At 36.8% G+C, this 23017-nt stretch overlaps 1 protein-coding gene across 2 annotated transcripts; it reads right to left on the reverse strand.

Annotated features, from left to right (window-relative positions):
• Positions 1–292: 292 nt before the first annotated feature.
• LOC129264924 (sodium/calcium exchanger 3-like) lies at positions 293–9001 on the reverse strand. 2 transcript variants are annotated; one of them, XM_054902889.2, is made up of 2 exons: positions 8800–9001; positions 293–6087 (listed from the first exon to the last, which is right to left on the reverse strand). In XM_054902889.2, exon 2 carries the CDS (start codon positions 5814–5816, stop codon positions 4038–4040), a length of 1779 nt encoding a protein of 592 aa, XP_054758864.1. In that variant the 5' UTR covers positions 5817–6087; positions 8800–9001; the 3' UTR covers positions 293–4037. The 2 variants fall into 2 exon arrangements, with proteins under 2 accessions (XP_054758864.1, XP_063958042.1); XM_064101972.1 differs by lacking the exon at positions 8800–9001 and adding an exon at positions 8380–8502.
• Positions 9002–23017: the final 14016 nt, after the last annotated feature.

A 23017-nucleotide genomic window follows, 5' to 3' on the forward strand; every position in this document is an offset into this window, starting at 1 on the left:
TTAAGTTATTTCAGATGAAAGAGGAGATTCTAAGCTTTAAAATGGTAGGTCATTTGTCTATTGTATTTGTGATTAAGTTATGATAAATCATCGATAAATCTCGGTTTCGTTTTTTTGTGGGACGCACTGTATATTCTGCTAGCAGAAAAGACTACCGGGCATTCATCACAAATTATTGTTAAGCCTATTTCCTGATAAAGCTTTTACGCAATATTTCCGCAGCAAAAGTAAGAGAATTTACACTTATTTTCACCCTTCTTGAATAGGTAAATGTGCAGATAATTTACCCAATTGCTAAAAAAATCCAACTTAAAAAGTGCACCATTCCAAATTAACTTTATTTTGTCTTTGTGAAAATCAATGGGGTAAAAACCCAGTGAGATAAACCCTGCAGATATGCGGCCAATGCAGACCCTGCACTGCTTAGTATCAGCACTGCTGATGCATTTTTATACAATACGCGCACAGGAAATGATGCAGTCAAGGTGTTTTTTTTTTGTCTCAAAAAAAAATTGGTAATCGAATCAACAGTATCAGTCGGTATCCATTATTTCTTGTGTGGTTGGTAGCTGATATTCTTAATATTCTCATCTGCCTTAAAGGATAAAACATTTTTATAAATGCCCTTTCAATTTTTCATTAAATGTTTCTTTAATATTGGAATGTGTTGTAGGCTATAGATGAGTGCAGCCCCCTAAAATATTGAAATTTGAAGGAAGTCTATCCACTTCGTACATGAAAGGAGCACTAGGCTAGTCTTGATACAAATATCTTTTTAAAAACTTGTGTGAAATTAGGTACAATAGGTGGTTTAGCACCTTAGTATTCCAGTTGCTCGTAGATAACCTTAATATGAAAATGATTTACTGTACACTGTATATTTTCAGGATATACAGTATATGATTATGGGACACTTACATGTAGCACAATTTGTAATACACACATCAAAAATAGAAGAACAATTTCTTTTCAAAATGAAATGATTAATGTGATGAAAGGAGGAATAAAAAGCCCTTGTCATCAATAAGTATCCTCCTTGTCATATTTCTTGAGATTGAAAATAGATTGCATTTCACAAAAAGGCCGGCAAAGACCTATAGTTAGACACCAACTAATATCTATCACCTCCCACTCGCCTCTGACTTCCAGTGCCGAGGTCCTCCCAGGCTTTCACCACCTCAATTACTTAAATGTCAACCCCGTCATTTATTGTTAGCTGATGCTAACCCCCCCATCCAGGGGCACAACCAAGCCACATTAAAGAAAGTAATGGCGAGGAAGAAAACAAGAGCAGGGATTAGCACTAGATGAGAAATAATTGTAGGATTCAATAAAGGTATACACCGTACTGGTGCATATTAAAAAAAAGTACAATTCTGAAATTCAAACATTTTATATATATACATTTATAACACAGACTTTAAAGCAAATTATTCCAACACTAAACAGGTTACAAAAGGCTATTCTATCTAGAAGGAAATTGCTATTTTAAAGCGTGATGATAGAGAAGAGGTAAAACTGATATCACAAAAAATCACCAAGGTCGTTCAGCAAAATTGGTAACTTTACGACAAATACAAATTTAAAAAGAGCCTACCGGTACATGTACATTATGCAGCGACTCCAATTTTAACCAAATCATAATCAGGAATGGCTTCCACTTTTAAAGGTGAGCAAATACTGGGTTGAAACCAGTGGTTTCATTTCCAGAACTACAAAAATACATTAAAAAATGGTAAAGTTCTCAATGGATATTGATTAAAAAAAACTTGGCAAAAAAAGTTCATTATAAGGTATCACTCTGGATCAGTAGCTCAAAGAAGAAGCCGGAGAAAGACATCTCAAATTGTATCATTGAGAGCAAACTACATAAGACTTTCTGTCTAATTTTCTTGAACACCTACAAGTGTATGATAATTACTTCTGTCAATATAAAACAATTCTCTCTATGAGACATGGTCAGAAACCCTATGAAAATAATTTTGAAAAACGCCCAGCAAATTTTCCCCCATGACGTCAAACCGGTTTTCTTCAAAATCACTTCACAGCCACAGGGATTTGGCTGGAAGTGGTATGCGTCATCTGTGTCAAGTGGACACAATAAAGATGGGATTAAGCCCTTTCAGACAAGTTGACTACCGTAAACCACTGCTTCAGTTTACTCTAGACATGGATAGTAGGATCCATGGTGAGACCAAGTCCAAGACCCTTTTAGACCAGGTGCTATAAACTTTATTAAAGAACAGTTTGAATTGACTAGGGTTCCAGGCAATTCCTTTTTAATTTGATTAGTCCCATACTCTACATTTATTTCAGCCCTTATTAAATCAATGACATTAACAAGATCATTCCAATCTATATAATCATCCACTTATCACAACATATCATATTACAACTATGATTCACAAAAATGAAGGTCAAGTACTCAGCAAAACTATGCAATCTGTCTATCTACGTAAATCCCAAGCTTAGAGATCTCACACCTTGTCATTTAAGGGTCAATCTCCATTAGCCCTGGTTTACTAAATCACACAATTCGAGCTCTAATTAGCCCTCTTTATATTAAACCTGAGATTCTAGAGACTCCCTCTCCATCAGCCCAAGTGGGAATTTGGGCTAAATAGTATGTGCACTATGGGCCCCATCACGTTATGGTACCATGCATACACTGTAATTAATCCAGAACCAAAACTTGAATACATTTCTCCTTGTAAATTTGTTGGATAATTAACCAACAGACCAAATACATGAAGATCATTATTTTACGCAAAAAAACAAAAGTTGAATCAGGATTGTAATGTTGATATACAACATAAGAAATAGCCTAATAGTAATAATAGCGTTTGCATACAAGACAACAATCAGGAAATTAACTTGGATGTGATAGTTTGCTGAATAACTTGGGCCGATGAAGACAGACCGACACTGTAATGGTAATATGATGAGCAGTGTATACCCTTAATGAGCCTCAGGTGGAGGGCAGTCAGGGGGGTAAGAGGTACCTGGTGGCAAGGTGTTGAAGCGGCACAAAGTGATTGATACCCTAATTAGATTGGAAGTTCTGGATTAGAGCAATAACTGATAGATGAAATATATTCAAGCAAAATTCAGTTGAACACAGAACTATCAATCAATTGCAAATGGTGCCATTTATTAAATGGAAGAATGACAGCCTTCACCTGAATTTTACCCTAACTAAAATAAATATTTTCCTTTAGAAAAATACTTTTGTATATTTCTTAAAAACTACATGTAGCAAATAATGTGAAGACTGGATGATGAATTTAAGTGTTACATAACAGAAAAATCTGTACCTCATAATAAACTTGATAATTTGTAAGCAATACAAATTTAAGAAATTTTGTGATATTGCCCACATAATTCACTTTGAGGAATATCTCTTAAGACATGGCATTTGTATTTACTCAATTTCTGTAAGAGATATAAGTCAATAAGTGACCAGTGTAAATTTTATCTAGATGTGCTGTTTTATGATCTCATCTTTGAATGAAAATCATATTGCATGCTTACATTCCCCTCCCCCTAATAATCTTTAGTGATTATGAAGACATCTGCTAGCCATAGCAGGATAGTAGATTCGCCTGAACTACAATACTGGTTACAGCACTTTTTCTCATGATATATGGTAATTAAGTAAGCAGAATGTGATTAACACACACAAGGGATAGCAATAACTTGAAACAGGGAAAGATGGACTCCATCTATATTATGCTTGACAAATTTCTGAAGGTCAGGTGACCATCTGCATTGGGTTTTTTTTTTTGTGAAATACGGTGTACACAATATGTAATTAAGAACTGCAATGTTTACCTTTTAAAGCACTGCAGTGTAGTATCATACCAGGTACATAAAGAGTATTGTTTTACTTTTTACTGTCTTCTTATCCCATAATTATTATTTTTTTGTATACCGGTAATTTCAGTCACTTTCTGTTTTAATCTATAGTCAAACACTCTAAGTGAGTGAATGATAATTATGAGTAGCAAATCTATTGTTAGCAGGAAGGGAAAAAGTACTTACCAAGTTTCGTCATTCTCAAATTCCAGCTCGCCTTCCACATCCACAAAGTCGATTCCATTTCCTTTGGCGGTTCCCTCGATCGTCTTGTAGGGAACGCGCACCATGCCTCTTGCTCCAGCAGATCGAACAACCTTGAACTGTGCCTCTCCAGAGGATTCTGGAATCTTGGCAACTTTGTCTTCAAAGTGGAATATGCCAGCATGATCATCGTCCAGGATGGTGATGGTGGCAAGGAGTGGCTCCACAATTTGTGCTTGCTGATCATTGCAGTTGCTCTGGAACATCCCGTCAGGGCCACCAACACGGATGTTATTCAGACGCACATAAAAGTGCTCATCCTCCTCAAAGATATCGTCATCGATGATGCTGAGGGGAATCTCCTTGTGGGTTTCCCCTGGCTTGAAGATTAGAGTTCCCTCAGCATAGTGGTAGTCCGAACCAGCATTGGCCGTACCGTCTTCTGACTTATAGTCAACATACACGGTGCTGTTCATGTCCCCGCCGAGTCGCGCAACAGTGATGGTAAAATTTCCCACATTCTCCATGACAGTGTAGTTGGATGGGTCAAAGCATACGCGGGTGATGGAGTCATCCTGCGGTACTTCTATCTTCACTTCTGCCACACTTGCTCGCTTTTTCTCCAATGTCTTCTTGAGGATATTACCAGCGCCGCACATCTTCCTAGTAGCCTGAATACGGTAGAAGGCCCTGCTCTTTTGCTGGTTGTTGAGGGCTTCATAGTTGGCCATCTGCTCAAGGGTAGCAAGATCAGCATCTGGGTGTTTCTGTCTCAGTTCCCTAAGAAGGCGAATTGTTTCCTTCCTAGAATCCTCCAAATCCTTGATGTCACTCACATCTCCATCCAGATCCTTATATCTTTTGCCCTTGAACTCAACGCCATCCATTCCATGATTGAGATGATTCTCATGCATCTCATTCTCGCCCATCTCCATTGCATTTTGCAAGTTGGACCCCCTCCTAACGACCCTTTCAGCAGTGTACTTTTTCCTGAGAAATCTGTAAAAAAAGATGCGCTTATCGGCAACGTATGCCCAAATAACAGTCACAGGAAACAGCATCAGTGTTACTATTGCTTCCCACAATTGAATGACACCAGGAGAGAAGAGCTTCAAAATGGCAAGTAACCACACATAAGCCAATATACTGAATGTAGCGGTAACAAAAAACACTCTTAAATGCTTCAAGCGCCGAAGCTCCCCATTGGGTATACAGTATATACATATTGCAATGATAACAAACAGGTTAAATGCTGCACTGCCAACAATTGTTCCTGGGCCAAGATCTCCTGCCTCAAAATTTCGCCCACAAATTTCAATAATGGAGAGCAGGATCTCAGGAGCTGAAGACCCAAGAGCCATAAGAGTTAAATTAGACACAGTCTCATTCCAGATTCTTACATTCACAGTTACAATCTCTCCATTGGGCTTCTTGATAGTGACTTCTTTCTCCTTTGAAGTGATGACTTCAATGGCCGACATGAAGCGGTCAGCAATGATGGACACTCCGAGGAATATGAACGCAAGTGCAGTGAAGTACACAATAGCTCTGGCGATCTTATCTCCAAGGGTTATGTTCTCTTGCGGTTCCCAGATAGGCAAGATTACTCCCGGTTTACAAACTGTCTTGTTATTGACATTCTTTGCTGCTTCTGTTCCAGAGACTGTAAAAACTTGAAGAAGCAGAAAGCACAGGATTATCCTCAAGCTAAGACGTGTAGGCAGCTGCCATACAACAAACCTCCTTGTCTGGGCCATGTTGTCTGTCAAGCTCTGTGCTCACCTGTCTCCAGCAGCAGAATTGTTCAAATTAGCAAAGTGTACACTGATGTAACTTCAGGCTATCTCTCTAACTCATACATGTAGGTACTCATTGTGACATGTCTCACTTTCTAGAGTTTTAGAGAATGTCTAGTAAATGCTGATGTGGAACTGGGTATAGGTCAAAGGTTGGTCTCTATCACACAAGGCTGTTCAGTTCTCACATAGTGGAAGTCCATGTGGAAATGCAATGAACCTCAAAAAGTACCTGGGTAAATACAGATAAGAAAAAAGTGGTTATTTTCTTAATATTGTGGTGTAATATTACCACTACCACAACACCAATTCTCTCATATTTTATGATGCAGTAAACATGTACTGCCAATTCTACTATAAACTCACATTGTGACAGCTAGAAAACTGTTATCATTCATCCATCCACACTTGTTAAAAAACAGTAACATATTTGGATTGTGACTAAACATGTTTTACAGTAATATCAATTTTCCTTCCCTTTCCACATGATTAGCTTTATGGATTATGTCCGACGGTCCACATTTTCCTAGTTCACATGTGTATAATTCCAATGCCAAATGGTAATCTCTTTTTGTATTATTTGTCATGAAAGCTTAGATATCTTGAACTAATGCAGGAAATGAAAGATTTATATACTGCACATCATACGTTATAACTATCATATTGAAGGTCACCAATATCTATCACGCATATGATTATGATCGTGATAATGTTCCATGACCATGTTCATATTGACACACAAATTAGGAACAGGCTAGTCATATCTTTTAGTATATGATGAGTCTTCAGGACTCTGTTTCAAAAAGTTTCTGCACCCATCTTTTGAGAAAATGCAATGTCCATCATATTTTACATAGACATCAATGGGAATTTTGGGGGGCCCTAATCACTAAAAACAGAAAACCTACATGCAAATTATGCAAACAATAAAGCAGAGATGATATACAACAAGTACAACCTATACTGAATATATTCTGTCACTGTCCTTGTCCTATATATTTAGTCTAAGTACTGTGATTATCATCTAAATCAATCAGCTGGGGTTTTTGCCCTTTAATACACCCATAACGATGTAACACTACACATCCATTTATAGAACAAGAATGAAACAAGCTCACTCTTTCTCACACTATAATCAATCAATAAACAGGGGTTGTTATGTCACTCAACCGATCAACTTCCTGAAAAAAAGAATCAATTCTCAATTGTGTGGATTTCAGCCCAAATCAATCTATGGTACACCCCCCCCCCCCATATTCTTTTCACCCTCTTGGCAGTAACAATTGATCCAGATCTGCAGAGTAAGATGCTTTTATTACATTTATATTTATATTTCATTCTGCAATAGTAACTTATATGCAATTTCACTATAAAGACATAAGGTAAGGCTCAGGATATTAATGGAGTTCATGCCTTCATGGACAATTTATAATATTGATTAGACTTATGTGTGTGGTAGGGTGTTGGGCTTAATAACTAGTTTTCCCATAGGAGCAATTGTTGCTTGAGCAATTACCCCCACCCCCCCCCCCCCCCCCCCTCCGATAAACACATAACTAAGGTATTAGATTTCCAAAGAACCAAGCAAAGAACAATGATAATTTACATTACCCTAAATGAATGTTGACACTAAAAAAATTGGTCCTGCTCCAAATATAGGCCTGGCTCAAGACAAGAAATCTCAATCAGTCTGTATGAGACATTAATACACCCCAGAGACTACCAATTTGTAAGGGAGCTTCTCAGGTTATACAATTATCTGGTCAACTATAAAACTCGTTAGCTATTAAAATACAAAACCCTAAAGTAAAAAAAAGACTGAGTGATACTACATGTCTCACATCCATGGTGTTATTTCAGTGGCTGATAGTGATACATTTACAAGCCGGGGGGGGGGGGGGTGTCCTATTTTTTGGGAAAACATGACAAGCAAAAATAAGTAATCACTACTCACTGGGTGCATTTACATAGATCTACCAAAAAAATTGTCACAAGAATAAGATACATACATATACATGTCTATCTATTATAAACATGCAAAAAGTAAAATAACTTTTAGTGTTCTTTGGTTTAGGTCATGGGAACCCCACTATGCACCATTGTATCTAATTTAGAATTGGACAGGTGTTGACAGCTTATTATGCTCAAATAATGCGCTATGGGGACAGCTAACTTACGCACTAGACTTATCCACCCCTTCCCCCTGTTGTGGCACCTGGGTTCCTTTTTTTTTTAATTAGCAAATGAGGTTCAAAATAATGGAGGGCAAAAGAAATGTTGTTTGGAGCAGATTGGTCAAGTTTTCTTATACCAAACAAAGTAAATTATTGCTGTGTGCAGTGAGGTTGGTGCTGTGGTGCTGAAAATGATGGTAGGGAGGGGCAGTTGCCCCCCCCCCCCCCCCTCACACAAGTTTAAATCTCAGTAGCTACATGTAACACGTCCCAACATTAATAGATCCAATATTAAAATACTAATAAAATACTATAATCTAGATATAATCTAGATAGCTCTCTTTGCCTACAAATTCCATGAATTTCACTGTTGCACATGCAGGTCCCTATCCAAAATTCCAAGCGTACATCCATCTCATTTTCATTCGAATGGCTCTAGTATAACACTTGTTACACAGACACAGTAACTGCCGCAGCTGCAAACCCACAACACAGCGCAGGGCCAGAGCGAGCAGAGGCAGGGCTTGCGCTTGGCATGGCAAGCACTGGACTGGACTGGGCCTGGCCTGGCGCCTGTGACTCGTTTCACTCAACTCCTTATCGTCCACGATCACCGTTAACTTCCAATTTCGGGCTGTGCTCATTTCTTTCAACAAGAATTCACCATTCATCTCACCTATTTCACAGAATAGGATCTAATAATATCGTTTAATCCATTAAATTCCAGATAAAACATGAAAAATATCAAATATGTCACAACCATATCTTACCGGTTTTCGTTGCAGACGATCTCGGGAAACAGCAGCAGCAACAAACAACGTACATATACCGTATAATATATATATCTCGTCAAAATTCGTCGGCTGCTACGGTACGTACGAAAGGCCTCTCGGATGCTGGTAAAGCTCCATGTATCAGCCGTGTGTGTCTGTGTGTGAGGAGCGGTACGGTGCCGAAATCAACTCAAAACCCGACCCATCACATTTTCGAATCATCTCATTATTCATTGACGTCATGAAATAGCGGCAGAGAAAATGATAAACGTACTGTGCGTGCATGGTATTACCTCCTCTCAAAAGCATATGATACCGGGGGAATAAGGCACAATAATTAAAAAAATAAAAAATACTGATTCAAATGAAAACAAAAATCGTGCCAACATCAAACACATCGCAAAGGATTACGGATTTTAATCAAATTGAGCAAACACGTCAGGAATAAGCTTATTATGGATAAAGAATAAGCAGGGGCGGGTCCAGCATTTGCCAATAGGGGGGGGGGCGAAATAAATTTCACCCATCTTTTCCCCGATCAGCAGCTCAAAATTGATTTTTGTTTGTTTCTTTGAAGGGGTAGTCCTTAGCAGTCACAAGTCAAGCCCTATGTAAATCATAGGCGGATCCGAATGGGGGCGAGAGGCACGTCCCCCCCCCCCCCCCATTGGCGGAGCAAAAATAAATAAATAAAGGGAAAAAGAAAAAAAAGAGGGGAAAAGAGGAGAAAAGGAAAAGGAAAAATAAGAGGAGGAAGACGAGTGAAAAAAGGTGAATACTTGGAAATAAATATCCCTCGCGCTTCGCGCTCGCATTGCCTGCGAGGTGGTTTACATATCTTGCTCAATATGGAGCTTAAAATATCAAATTTTGAAGTCAATATTAAAAACATATTTCAGCTCGGAAATCGAACTTTCATTATTTTGTTTGATTTACAAATTGATTTCTTTAAAGTGCTCTATGCGCGATCGCAAAATTTGATTTGTCAGGTAGGCCTACAGATAATTTTCGTGTTTTCCATAAAATTCTCAAAATATCCCAATTCAGGTCTGATTGTCAGAAAGTATCAGTTCGCACTGAAGGCTTACATTTTGATTGATGAGTATCTCAATATTAAGTCTGTAACAAAATACTTAAAATCCCTATTTCATGACTGCTTATCAAAAATTTCAGCTCGCGGTTTGCGTTCGCATACATAAGTTGTTAAAAATATATTATCTCATGCATCCTATAATCATAATTACAAAAGAGCTTGAAAATCCAGTTTTCATGCCATATTATTAACAAATTTCGCGCGCTCTTTAGGCTTAGGTTTATATTAGATATTAATCTAATAATTAAATTGTCCCTTTTACAAAATAGAATATCGACAACTTTTATCTCGCGATTAGGGAGAGGAATAGTAAGATAGTCATAATTTTCATATGACAAAATGTCTTTAGAAGGTCCCGGTCCTATGTCAACACTAGATTTAATGAAAAATATCGGCTCTTTATTAAGTGCGATCGATCCATATCCACTTCACAAAGTTCCTACAAAGTCCTTGAAATATAGAGCTTAAATTAACCCACATTCAGATCGGAATATCAAATATTTTAAGCTCGCGCTTCGCGCTCGCTTTATTGATTTTCATTATAAAAAATGTATTTAGAATGCCCATATTCTAGGTCTAAAGCTGGACCCGCGCGTGCATGTTAATTCAGATATGCAGCTTGTTGTCTATATTTAAATCATTACCCAGTTTCAGATCAGAATATCCAAAATTTTCTGCTCGCGCTTTGCGCTCGCATTATCAATCTAGAAAGAGTCCCAATTACTCATCCTTTTCATGATTTACAAAACATGAATAGAGTGTCCTGTATTTCATACACAAGTGAGGACCTTTTTTTTTCTTCTTCTTTTTGGCTTGTCAAATCTTACGTCGCACAAAATTACCTTCATTTTTGGTTGAAACCTTTATTTTGTATTTCTATTTGTTATTATTTTTTACTTGTCAAATTTTCCTAGGGAAAATATCCTCCCCTTTCGAAAATCCTGGATCCGCCCCGATCATAGTGATTGATTTTCTCGAACAGTGCCACATGCTCCCTCTGTTATTATTTGAGAATTGATAATTGAACCTTCATAAAATTATGTAGTTTAATATCAGGAAATTGTCATCTGCGCCCTCTCTATTTCAAGGGCTGGATCCGCCACCTTTAAAGTGCGCAAACAAAGGCGCACATTGAGGTTCTCAGGGGTTCTTAGCCGAATGGCGTTATCAGATGCCTGGGTGTATAAAGAAACAATTTCCTTTAATTTCTTTGCCACTTGATCTTTAAATACCTCATAATAGCATGAATAGTGAGGAACAAAGCCAACATGGATTCTTACTGTCTTTTTTTAGCATAGACCATCTCTCAATAGGCCTATATACACTCCCAAAACAAATCAGTCAAAATGACTCAGGTCAGCTATATAGCTGGGTGTAACTGTTATTCTAGTCACATTGACTATTTTTAGTCATATTTTACTAGAACAAGAGTTATTTCTGACTAGAATAGGCTCTATACGTCAAAAATTTGACTACATATTAGTTGCACCCAGCTGGCTACTGATCTAGTCAATTTGAGTTCGTTTATACGAGTATACAGCAGAACTGCACACACAAAACACGGTATAAAATTGCATAAGTTAAAATAGAATTGTATAAAAATTGCAGAAGTTGTATAAAAAGCATATAGTTGCTTTATAACTTTGCGTTGAATAAAAAAAAATCGAACGATATATTGATAAAAGCTCAAAATTATTCAACATTGAATAAAACGAGTCACGTGACCAATATTTTCGCGCCAAAGAATTATGAAAGTATTCAACATTAATTGCATAAAAATGAGTCATGATTGCGGTTTCGCGCTGTTTCATGCCGCGCGCAAAGGCTTCTGACGTCACTTTTTCTATCGATCGTCGATTGGAAATTGGCGATCAGAAGAAAATTGCGTGCCCGGTGGAGGAACTTCTCCGAACCTGGGGACTTGATGTCCTGATTGGGCAGTTTAAAGGTGAGTAGTTGACCGTATATTTGAGCGTAGTGTTCACCGTGGTATCAAGAACAAAATACTGTAATTTTTGTGATTTTATTTTCTGAAATTTGACGATAATAATTGCGTCATGGCTCTGGCATGGGCTGGTGTCCACGAGCGAGGCCAATGTGACGTTAAACTACCATACCGAGTAGCCTTCGATATGCGGGCTTGATGAGGATCTCTTTGTAAAATAGTGGATCCGGGCAAAGAGTAAATTGAAAGCAATTTGTTTATTTTTAAAATATGTCAAATTCGCCTCTTGATTGAGTGCATGGTGTTTCATTGCAGTGTTCCAGTATATACCATTTTAACTAACTTTTATGGTTATAACAGTAAAACTAACCAACATGGATTAAAATACAATCTTATCCTCTTAATACAACATTCCTAAAATTTAAGCAATTTATTATTGTGCTTAAAACAATAAAATTAACCAAACATGGCCTAATATTTATGCAACTCCTTTAACCAACTCAAATTTCAGAAAATAAAATCACCAAAATTACAGTATTTTGTTCTTGATACTACGGTGAACACTACGCTCAAATATACGGTAAACTCGCCCTTAAACTGCCCAATCAGGACATCAAGTCCCCAGGTTCGGAGAATAGTAACAACCTCTTAATATCAAAAATTTAAGCAATTAGTGTGGGTTAAAATAATCAAATTAACCAATGATGGCCTAATATTTATGCAACTCCTTTAACCAACTCCTAAAGTTAAAAGTTTAAGCAACAAAATTGTATAACACCTTTATCTTATTATTGCTTAAAACATTTAAGCAATTGCTGTATAAACTTTAGACAACTTACTTGCAGTTAAGTTTTAACCAATAATTAGCTGAGGCTCGGGATAACCAGTGGTTGTATAAATTTTTATACTACTTGTATAAAACAATTCTGTGTGTGGGGGGGTTATAAGGGACAGCGCAGGGGTATAGTGTGGGCAAGACAGATCTCTTTTTTTTTCTCTCTCTCCCTCTCAATCACAGCCTATAATCTTTCATTTTTAAGCTCTCTTTCCATTTCTCTTTCTTCCTCCTTTCCTTCTTTCTCTCCTCCTTTTCCATCTTAGTTTCATTCTCTTGAAAAACCAATGGCCGGGGCGGTTGATCCCTCAAGGCGCTGATCTAGGGTTCTTGTGAAAAAAAAGGAACACGGGAAAAAGGGAATGGAACATTGAGTGAGTTTCGAAAGTTATTTTGAAAGTTTTGAAAAAATATCCAAAAGAAACACAAGAATATACATGTATATCTTTGTGAGAGTCATATGCCTATAATATTGGCAGATTGGATATACGTTTACCAGTGGGTCCTTATGATGTAAAACACATTTTTATTTTTGACTGGGGATCGAACCCACGACCTGCTCAGAGGCGGGCGTTAAACTTAATTCTGAGCCACCACATAATTTGGCGACAATGACTCCTGAAAAGATGATTCTTATATACAGGGGCGGATCAGCTGCTCGAATAGCTAAAATTCGAGTTGGTTGTAATAACCAAAATAAAGTAATATTTTAAACTTTAATTTTAAATACCAGATTAACATTATCATATTACAGTCTAAAGAGATTGTGAGCACGAAACGTGAGCGGAAGTATGCCTACGCATGAAAAGGGACATATTAAGCACATTTTGTATTACAATCGTGAACAAGATAAAAATGTCTAATTTCATCAAAGTAATAATGGTATACTGATCCCAAAAAGTGTTGTTGCAAGAATGGATATGATATATATGTATGACACTAAAGAAAAAGGCGTCGTGCATCTCAGTATGCAAATCTCGAGCTCGTTTTTTTTTTACATGTATACTCAACTATACGCAAGGGACGGAAGTAGGATAATTATATACTTTCATCAAATATAACAAGTGGAACGCCTCTAGTAGTCTCGCCTTCATTACGCGATTCGATATAGCAGCAGTGCATTGAAAACAGCTATTGAATAATTATTCACAAAAGAAAACACTCATAAAATTATGATGATAAAATACTTGACCCAACATGACCATTGACCATGATCATGACTGTGACCTACGACGTGTAAAAAACATACTTGATTACCCTTATGTCTATATGTTTCATGAAATACATGTGTAGAGCCAAACTTTCTAAGTTATGATGCCAATTCAAAATACCCCCAACACGGCCAAAGTTCATTGACCTTAAAATGCCTTTAATATTGGTCATGTGAACTGAAACACGCACAGGATATGGCAGGGATACATGGTTACTCTTATGTCCAAGTTTTGTGAACTCAATAAAAAGTAATGATGATCGACAATTCACAAATATAACCCAACATGGTCAAAGTTCGTTGACCCAAAGTGACCTTTGACCATGGTCATGTGACCTGAAACTCAGGCAGGATCTTCAGTGATACACTATTACTCTTATTATGTCTAAGTTTCATGAACTAGATCTATATACCGGTAGCTTCTAAGTTTTTACGACATTTCAAAAACTTAACCTTGGTTAAGATATATTGATCCCCCAACATTGTCTAAGTTCATTGACCCTAAATGACCTTTGACCTTATTGATCATGTGACCTGAAACTCAGGCAGGATGTTCAGTAATACTTGATTACCCTCATGTCCAAGTTTCATGAACTAGGTCCATACACTTTCTAAGTTATGATGACATTTCAAAAACCTAACCTTGGTTAAGATTTCAATTTTGACGACGCCGCCGCCGCACAGTGGGCCAGAATGAACCCAAAGTGCGCCAAAACCCATTATTCACACATTTGTATGATTAAATTTGGTAGATAGGGGTAATTTCACCCGTAGAATTCAATAAAAGTATTTTCAAATATTGATGACGTCGTTAAAATACTGTTTTCTGATTGGCTGTTAACATTTGAGCAGAAATTACATGTTTCTAATTCTACAATAAGTTTCAAATTTTCAGAAACAAGTTTTAGATAAATTTCAGCAATAATTAAGCATATTAGCAAACAGCAAACACAAAAAAAGGCAACCAAACCAGAAAAGTCTGTGCTCGGGGTACAAATAATTCAATTGGTGACTTGAGTATCGCTTAAAGAGGGCGCCCTACCATGAATCCGGAATTGTACAATTCAAAGTGAAATTGTAAAAAAAAATGAAAAGGAGTATTCTATTCCCTGTGTACAATGATTAACCACACCTACATGAAATAAATTGGATTGATACCAGAAGTGGACAGTGAAATCGTTAAAATAATGATTCCAGTGATTAGAGGCCGGGTCCTCTGCAGGTTAATCAGTACAAGGCCCTACAAGGCCTACCTATTTCACCAAGAACGGCGCATACAAAGTTATTCCGAATCAGAGTCTCTCTCTACTATCTCAACAACTATTATGTCTTTGGTGAGAGTATCTTTTAGCATACTTTGAACATCAGAGGGAAGAGGCTGTGATTGTTGTACTCTTAAAAACTTCAACTAATCACAATGTCACATGTTAACATTAGCCTGTGGAATACATATAAAGTCAATGAGAATCATAAACCAAACAATCCTTTAAATGATAATATACACTTCCTTCTTGATCGATACTAACAATTATAGCAAATTTAGAATGAGCCACGAGATAAACGAATTCATACGTGTATGTGAAGTTACAAACCCTTTTGGGGGATAAATACTAATAATGAAAATGCAACTTATACATGACATATAGAGCCCACGTATATCCCACCACTGTCCAATACACATTTTCATATTTTGTCAGAAAACTGCGAGAGACCTATCACATCCCTAGTCATGTGTGTTATAGCGATATACAGTAGCCCCTACTTGGTTTATGAACAACAAACCAAACATATAATCTTACCCGGGAATCTTACCTTAAGAATTAATCTTCTCAGTATGACAGCATATCAAATATGGAACACGGGATGGAACAGTTTGGCATCAAAATGAAGTTGCGTTACATGTATTATTATATAGTTAGTGGAATTGGAAATGAAAGCTTGCCTTTACGTATGTTTAACGAAAATATTTTAAAGGCAGACACCAGTGACAAGAGCCACACACTTGAGCCAGACACCCCCCCCCCCCCTCTCTCTCTCTCTCTCCCAGAACGCGACGGGGAGTTTGATGTTTAAAGGAGAATGAAACTCTTGGAGCAAGTTAGCTTTTGTGAAAGCAAAAAAATCAAAGAATAAGATCAACAAAAGTTTGAGTAAAATAGGACTAGCAATAGAAGAGTTATGAGCATTTGAATGTCGAGATCACTAATGCTATGGAGATCCTCCCATTGGCAACGCAACCAAGATCTATGATATCACAGATGAACAACTCTCCCCTTTTGGACACTGAAAATATACCCCAAAACATCTCTTTTTGCTCATTCTAATCATATGACAAACGATTCATCAATGATATAATGTTGTGAAACCTCTGTACTTGTCCTCTCATAAAGAGAACACCTCACCTTGTGATAGATTCTATAAAAGTGAGAATATAATTGAAATAAGTACTAAAGCAATGAGGGAGTTGTACGTGTGTGACATCACAGATCTTGGTCGCATTGCCAATGGGAGGATCTACATGGCATTAGTGATCTCAATATTCAAATGCTCATAACTTTCTTATTATTCATTCAATCTTCCTCAAACTTTCAACAATATGTTTCTTTGTTTTTTCTCTTTGATATGGATTCAGCTGGTTTCAAGGGTTTCATTCTCCTTTAATGTCACCCGCAACGTTCGGCATGCACGCGCATAATGGGACAGTAACTTGGAACGATTTTTGTGATAAAATACGGCGAACATGTGGTTGGAAAATTGGTTATATCTCCAGGAAATGCACGTATATGCAGCTAAATTTGGTATCAGTGTAAAGCATGAACTATAACAAAGACCGCCATGGTATTTACAGCGCAGCAATCGGCAGCAATTTGTAAAAGAAATGCTCATGAAAAAAAAATTGCTAAAAACCCCCCATTGTCAAATGGTTTCGTCCAAAATTGCCTCTGAAGGGATTATCATTTTATCTTGAAAATCTTTGATCACTTAAAAAAATTATTCATCAAAGAGCACCGTGAATTAGAAATAAATTAAGTAATCCGTTTTGTTAAAACAGTGAAATATCTAAAACGTGTCATTTACACATGCGGTAGCCGTAAAGAGTCATTTTCCGGTAATATTGAATAAAAATGGGCAACTAATATTAAATTTAATGGAGAAATATTGAACGGAGGCATTCTACAGGTTCTTATCTTTGCTTAGAACATGAAAAAAACCAAATTTGTTTCATGACCAAAAACCAGTTTTGGCGCACTTTTGCTCTCTCCTGGCCCACTGTGCGCCGTCGGAAAAGCGGCGCCTATTATAGTCTCGCTCTGATATGCAGGCCAGACCAAAATGTGAGTGCAGAGCGCGAGGTGGCTTTTATAATTGACCTGAAAATGGGAAAATCAGTTAATCTCATTTTGTAATCGTGAATACGATACGTACAGATGCGTCACAAAACAACCTGACAAGGGAGATTTTTTAAAAAAATGTAGAAATTCGCGAACTTCATACATCTCACTATACAAATCAAAGGCAAGCGCATAGTGCGAAAATCCCCAAGCTATTGCTATTTGAACGATATCAGCAATAAAGAGGAACCAATAATACATTTTGGTTCGTCACCACCGACATGTAAAATTTGGTCTGCACTGAATATCATAATCATCTTGTCCTACCCAAATTCGTCCTTTTTTTTCGGAACGCTTTCCCCATTCAATGTTTTTTTTTTTTTTGCAGATTGATTCCACCCACAGGCAATCGTCCTGAGGTACGTGGTTGTAAGATGACGATGATGGCGCTATCAAAATAAGAAGAAAGTACATTATTAAATTTCTGTTGATCCACCTAATTTTTTTGTGGCCCCCCTATAATTTTGGTTGAAACCCTTTTTCTTTTTTTGCTTGTCCAATTATTTACCTGTGTCCATCCCAAAATTTCAGGTGGACCCCCCCCCTAAAATGTGGAGCGTTGTGGCCCAGTGGATTAGTCTTCGGACTTTGAAACAGAGGGTCGTGGGTTCGAATCCCAGCCATGGCGTAATTTCCTTCAGCAAGAAACTGATCCACAGTGTGCTGCACTCAACCCAGGTGAGGTAAATGGGTACCGGTAGGAAGTAATTCCTTAAAAAGCTGTGTGCGCTATGAACGCCTAGCTTAGCCGGGTAATATAGGAGCGCCTTGAGCACCTAACAAGGTGGATATGTGCGCAATATAAATACCCTATATTATTAAATTTGTTGGCTTTCGCCACCAATGACCGCACATGAACGGAAGTGAAGTAAAAGTAAAATATATTTATAAATTAATAACAATAATTTATTTTACTCAGTGAACCAACTTATGAAACTGCTCTATCATGTGATGTGGGCCCTGCATTACACGATATAATAATTATCACTACCCTTCTCCAATCTTAACGCTGAGCGCCTAGCAAAGTCTGTGATATGATTCAGCAAGGGGCGCTCTTTCACCATGTCTGGTCCAATCATAAATGAATATCATAAATATAAGTTTGGATTAAAGAAAAAATGTTTTCTTATTATTATCTCAAGAAGAATGATCAAGGCACGGACTAAAACAATTATCATGATTATATCAGGGAGGTTTGGTCTGCGTCATGAGATTGTAGATCTGAGCATGTGCAGATGTAGATATATATTTGTACTGAAATATAAAACCTAATGACATGGAATTCTTAGAGTTTTATCTGCCATAGCAACACTAAATCCACACAAACTGGATTCCAAACACCTAAATCAAATGAGGGCAAAATGTCTCGAGCTGCTTGGTTAGAGCTGGAATTATAATTATAAATAATGATAATAATACTGATTTGTGCGTATTTTCTGCGCTGTAATTAAGAGCTTATATGAAATACTTGAGGACAAATTTAGAGAACAGGGAAAAAGGGAATGTATGCTGGGAATTAACTATATTAGGGCCTATATATGACTATACTCTTTGTAATATTGATATAGCGGGGTGGAAAATAGAGATTTTTATGTTCTGGTAAAAAGTTTATTTGCCTTGCACTATTTACATTCTGAATGTGTTCATTTCAGTTGTCAGCTTTCTGAGTCAAGCTGGCGTTTGCAATGCGTAGAAGTGAAAGGTAAAATAATTCAAACTTATGGCTCGGTTGTTAGGCGTTTGGGATGTCTGGGATTTAGAATTAGTATTTTTCGGGGCTCAAAGGATTTGGAAGAGTGGAGTTGAATACTATATTAGAATTTATTGACAGTCCAGCTGAACTGAAATATTTGTTTATTCTGCTTCTGATTTCCTGTTCTCCGGCTCGCTTGCATTCTTCAAGAGGGGGTGGAGAGAGATAATTGAGTAGAGCTGTACAGGGAGTGGTTAAAATGTGAGAGTCGCAGAGAAAGGAAAGTTGATCGAGAGAGCGATTGGGGGAGTGGTAAAGAGAGGTTAGGTAAGAGGGAAGATGATGGAAAGCCGAAGAACTTGAATTTGGAATTAGAATACGCGCATCAATTAGTTCCGTTTTATACAATAATATTACAGGCGGATTAATTTGGCGCATAGCACCAAAAAAGCGATAGGCCTATCATTCCTATAGGACCGATTTTGGGAAGGGTTTTCTCGCCATAAGGTATAGTCCAGGATAGGCCCCATAGAAAATTGACCAAACCTTGTTTTTTCATTATATACAATACTTTTTGCTGGTTTCTTGTCAATTCGAGGGTGCTGATTACGAATCTGAATGATGCCACTAATGTAACCTTGAGCACTTTCCGCAAATTGGCAAAATCCAATATGGCCGCCAAAATATGCAAATTTCCCATGAAATTCATAAAATTGCCTGCATATTTGCTATAAAATGCATGAAATTGTGTGGCAGGAGTGAAATACTCTCTGAAAAAATAGTTTTTGACAAACTATATATTTTCTGGATATTCAAAATGGCCGCCATAGGCCCCTGTATACTCTATTATGTACAATATAGGGAAAACTATAATTTTCACAAAAATTAGCACTAAACTGCAAGAATTGTGAACGAAGTACTCACGGTATGCAAATCATCATCATGAGATATATCATTTATTTTGTCATGTATGGGAAAATTGCTGTATTTTGATATTTAAAATAGCCGCCACTGACCCAAACAGTATAATACAATTGCAATGGGGGCCAAATAATTCACAAGAGTGAGCACTAAAATGCATAAATATTAAGATAAACGAGTGGAATACTGACTATAAAACAAAATTGTTAGCGAAATATATTATTTAATATGCCATGTATGTGATAAATGCTGTATTTTAAAATTCAAATGGCCGCCATAGGCCCTATATTTATTATGTACAATGCGAAAGGAGAAACTAATTTTCACAAGAGTAAGAAACATGAAATGCATGTAATATTGTCTGAAAACATGTTTTCTAGCGAGACATTTCTTTTGTCATGTATGAGATAAATGCTCTATTGTGAAATTCAAAATGGCCCCTATTGGCCCTAACAGTATTATCTACAATGTAAATGGGGACATAATAATTTTGTAAGAATTTGGATTTGCTTGACTAGGACATCCATATAATCCTGTTGTATGAGTAAAATACTATTTGAAAACATAATTTTCATGAATTATAGCATTTCTTCTGCCATGTAGGTGATAAATATTGTATTTTGACATTTAAAATAGCCGCTACAAGCCCTAACTAAATTATGTAACATGCGTATAGGGAAACTAATTTTCACAAGAGTGAGAATCATAAAATGCATGTAACTGTGATGTACGAGTAAAAATATTGTATTAAACATGTTAAACATGATTTCTAACTACATATTGGTCATGGAGGTAATGTTGTTCTTTGAAATCCAAAATGGCTGCCATAATGTACATTGTAACTTGGGACATATAATTTTGACAGAATTTGGCTTTGCTGGGCTCTAAATATTGTATATTGGGATGTTAGGGTGACATTGTCTAAAACCATGGTTCCTAACGAGATATAGCATATCTTGTGTAATTAAGTTGATAAATGCTGCATAGGCCCTTTAGATAATTTTACAAAATGACATATGGTGGCCATTTTGAATGTTGAAATGTCGTATTTATCACCTAAATTATATAAGATATGATATATTTTGTTATAAATCATGTTTTCAGACAATATTTCACTCATAATAATTATATACAATACCATTTAGTCAAGCAAAGCCAAAATCTGTTGAAATCATTTGTTCCCATTCACATAATAAACCGTAAGGGCCTGTAGTCCCCTGTAGTGGACTTGACTTTAAAAATACAGTATTTAACACTTAACTTGCAGAATAAATGATATATCTTGTTAGAAATTATGCTTTCAGACAATTTTACTCATGGATCACTATTACTTGCATTTATGGGCTCACTCCTGTGAATATTGGTCTCACAGTTTGCATTATACATAATACAGTCAATGTCTATATGGCAGCCATTTTGAAAGTCAAAATAAAGTATTTAACACAAATTTGAAACCTGAATGATATATTTCGTTAAAAATCTGTTTTTTTTAGACAGTATCCCATTACTTTATCACATAATTTATATATGCATTTTAGTGCTCACTCTTGTGATTTCTTTGGTCCTCTTTCTCATTGTATATAATACTGTTAGGGTCTTTTGCAGCCATTTTGAATATCAAAATACAACATTTATCACATACATGGCACATTAAATATAGACGGGTCAATATACGACCAAAAATAGCCTTACCCGGAACAAATTGCAACAAATGATTTTTCAACGGTATTTTGTACTATTTGACCTCAGGAATAACATACTAAAAATCTACCAAAATCCGCATACGGGAAAGTGGTTATTTTCAAGATGGCGTCCAAGATGGCCGCCATTCACTGAAAATTGATACAAATGACACATTATCCACCATAGAATCCTAATTCGGTTCATATTCCATGGTCTGGGGGTAAAAAAATTGATATAGGCTAGAATGAATTATAAGCCCTCCAGTGTACCAGGCAAATCCAAGATGGCGCCCAAAATGGCTGCTGTAGGCTGAAAATCCACAATTCATCTAAATTTGTTTTCTATTCAATGGTTTTGAGGGTGAAATAGTACATTGAAACAAGTTACAAGGACAGCCAGTGGTCTGGTGTGTCCAAGAATCCAAGATGGCTTCCAAGAATGGAGTTTAAAATGGCTGTTGATAATTAAAATGGACAAAGTTCATTTCATATTCGCCTGGGACATAATGATTTTGGTGACTAGACCATGATTTCAATGGTCAAATAAGACATTGGGACAAGTTACAAGGACAGTCAGTGGTGCAGTATGTTAAAAAATCAAAGATGGCTTCCAAAAATGGAGTCGAAAATTGCTGTTGCTACTTAAAAAAATCCGACATAGTTTGTTCAATGTCCAGAAATATGATTTTTGTGTCTCTACCATGGTTAAATGGGTCAAATAATACATTGGGATAAGTTACAAGGAAAGTCAGTGGTCTGGTATGTGCAAAAATCCCCGATGGATTTCAAAAAATGATTCTGAAATGGCTGCTAATACTTAAAGCGGACAAAGCTCATTTCATTTTGACCTGGGATATGTGATTTTCATGTCTAAACCACTGGTTTCAAGGGTCAAATAATATATTAGGATAAGTTACAAGGAAAGTCAATGGTCTGGTATGTCCAAAAATCGAAGATGGCGTCCAAAAATTGATCTTAAAAATATGCTGCTGATACTTAAAGCGGACAAAGCTCATTTCATATCGGCCTGGGAAATGTGATTTTGGTGTCTAAACCACTGGTTTGAGGGCCAAAATGATACATTAGGACATATTTTAAGGCCAGTCAGTGGTCTGGTATGACCAAAAATCCAATATGGCTTCCAAAACCTGATTTTAAAATGGCTGTTGATACTTTAAAATGGCATATATCATTTTAAATCCGCCTGTGAGATATGATTTCGGTGTCTAAACTATGGTTTCAAGGATCAAATTATATATTAGGACAAGACAATGGCAGTCAGTGGTCTAGTATGTCCAAAATTCCAAGATGGCTTCCAAAAATGGAGTAAAAAATGTCTGATGTTACTTATAAAAGGACATAGTTTGTTTAATATCTGTATGGGGAAAATGAGTTTGGTGTTAAACCATGGTTTAAAAAGGTCAAGTAATACACTAGGGTCAGT

The sequence above is a fragment of the Lytechinus pictus genome, chromosome 7 (assembly GCF_037042905.1).
Source record: "Lytechinus pictus isolate F3 Inbred chromosome 7, Lp3.0, whole genome shotgun sequence".
NCBI lineage: Eukaryota > Metazoa > Echinodermata > Echinoidea > Temnopleuroida > Toxopneustidae > Lytechinus > Lytechinus pictus.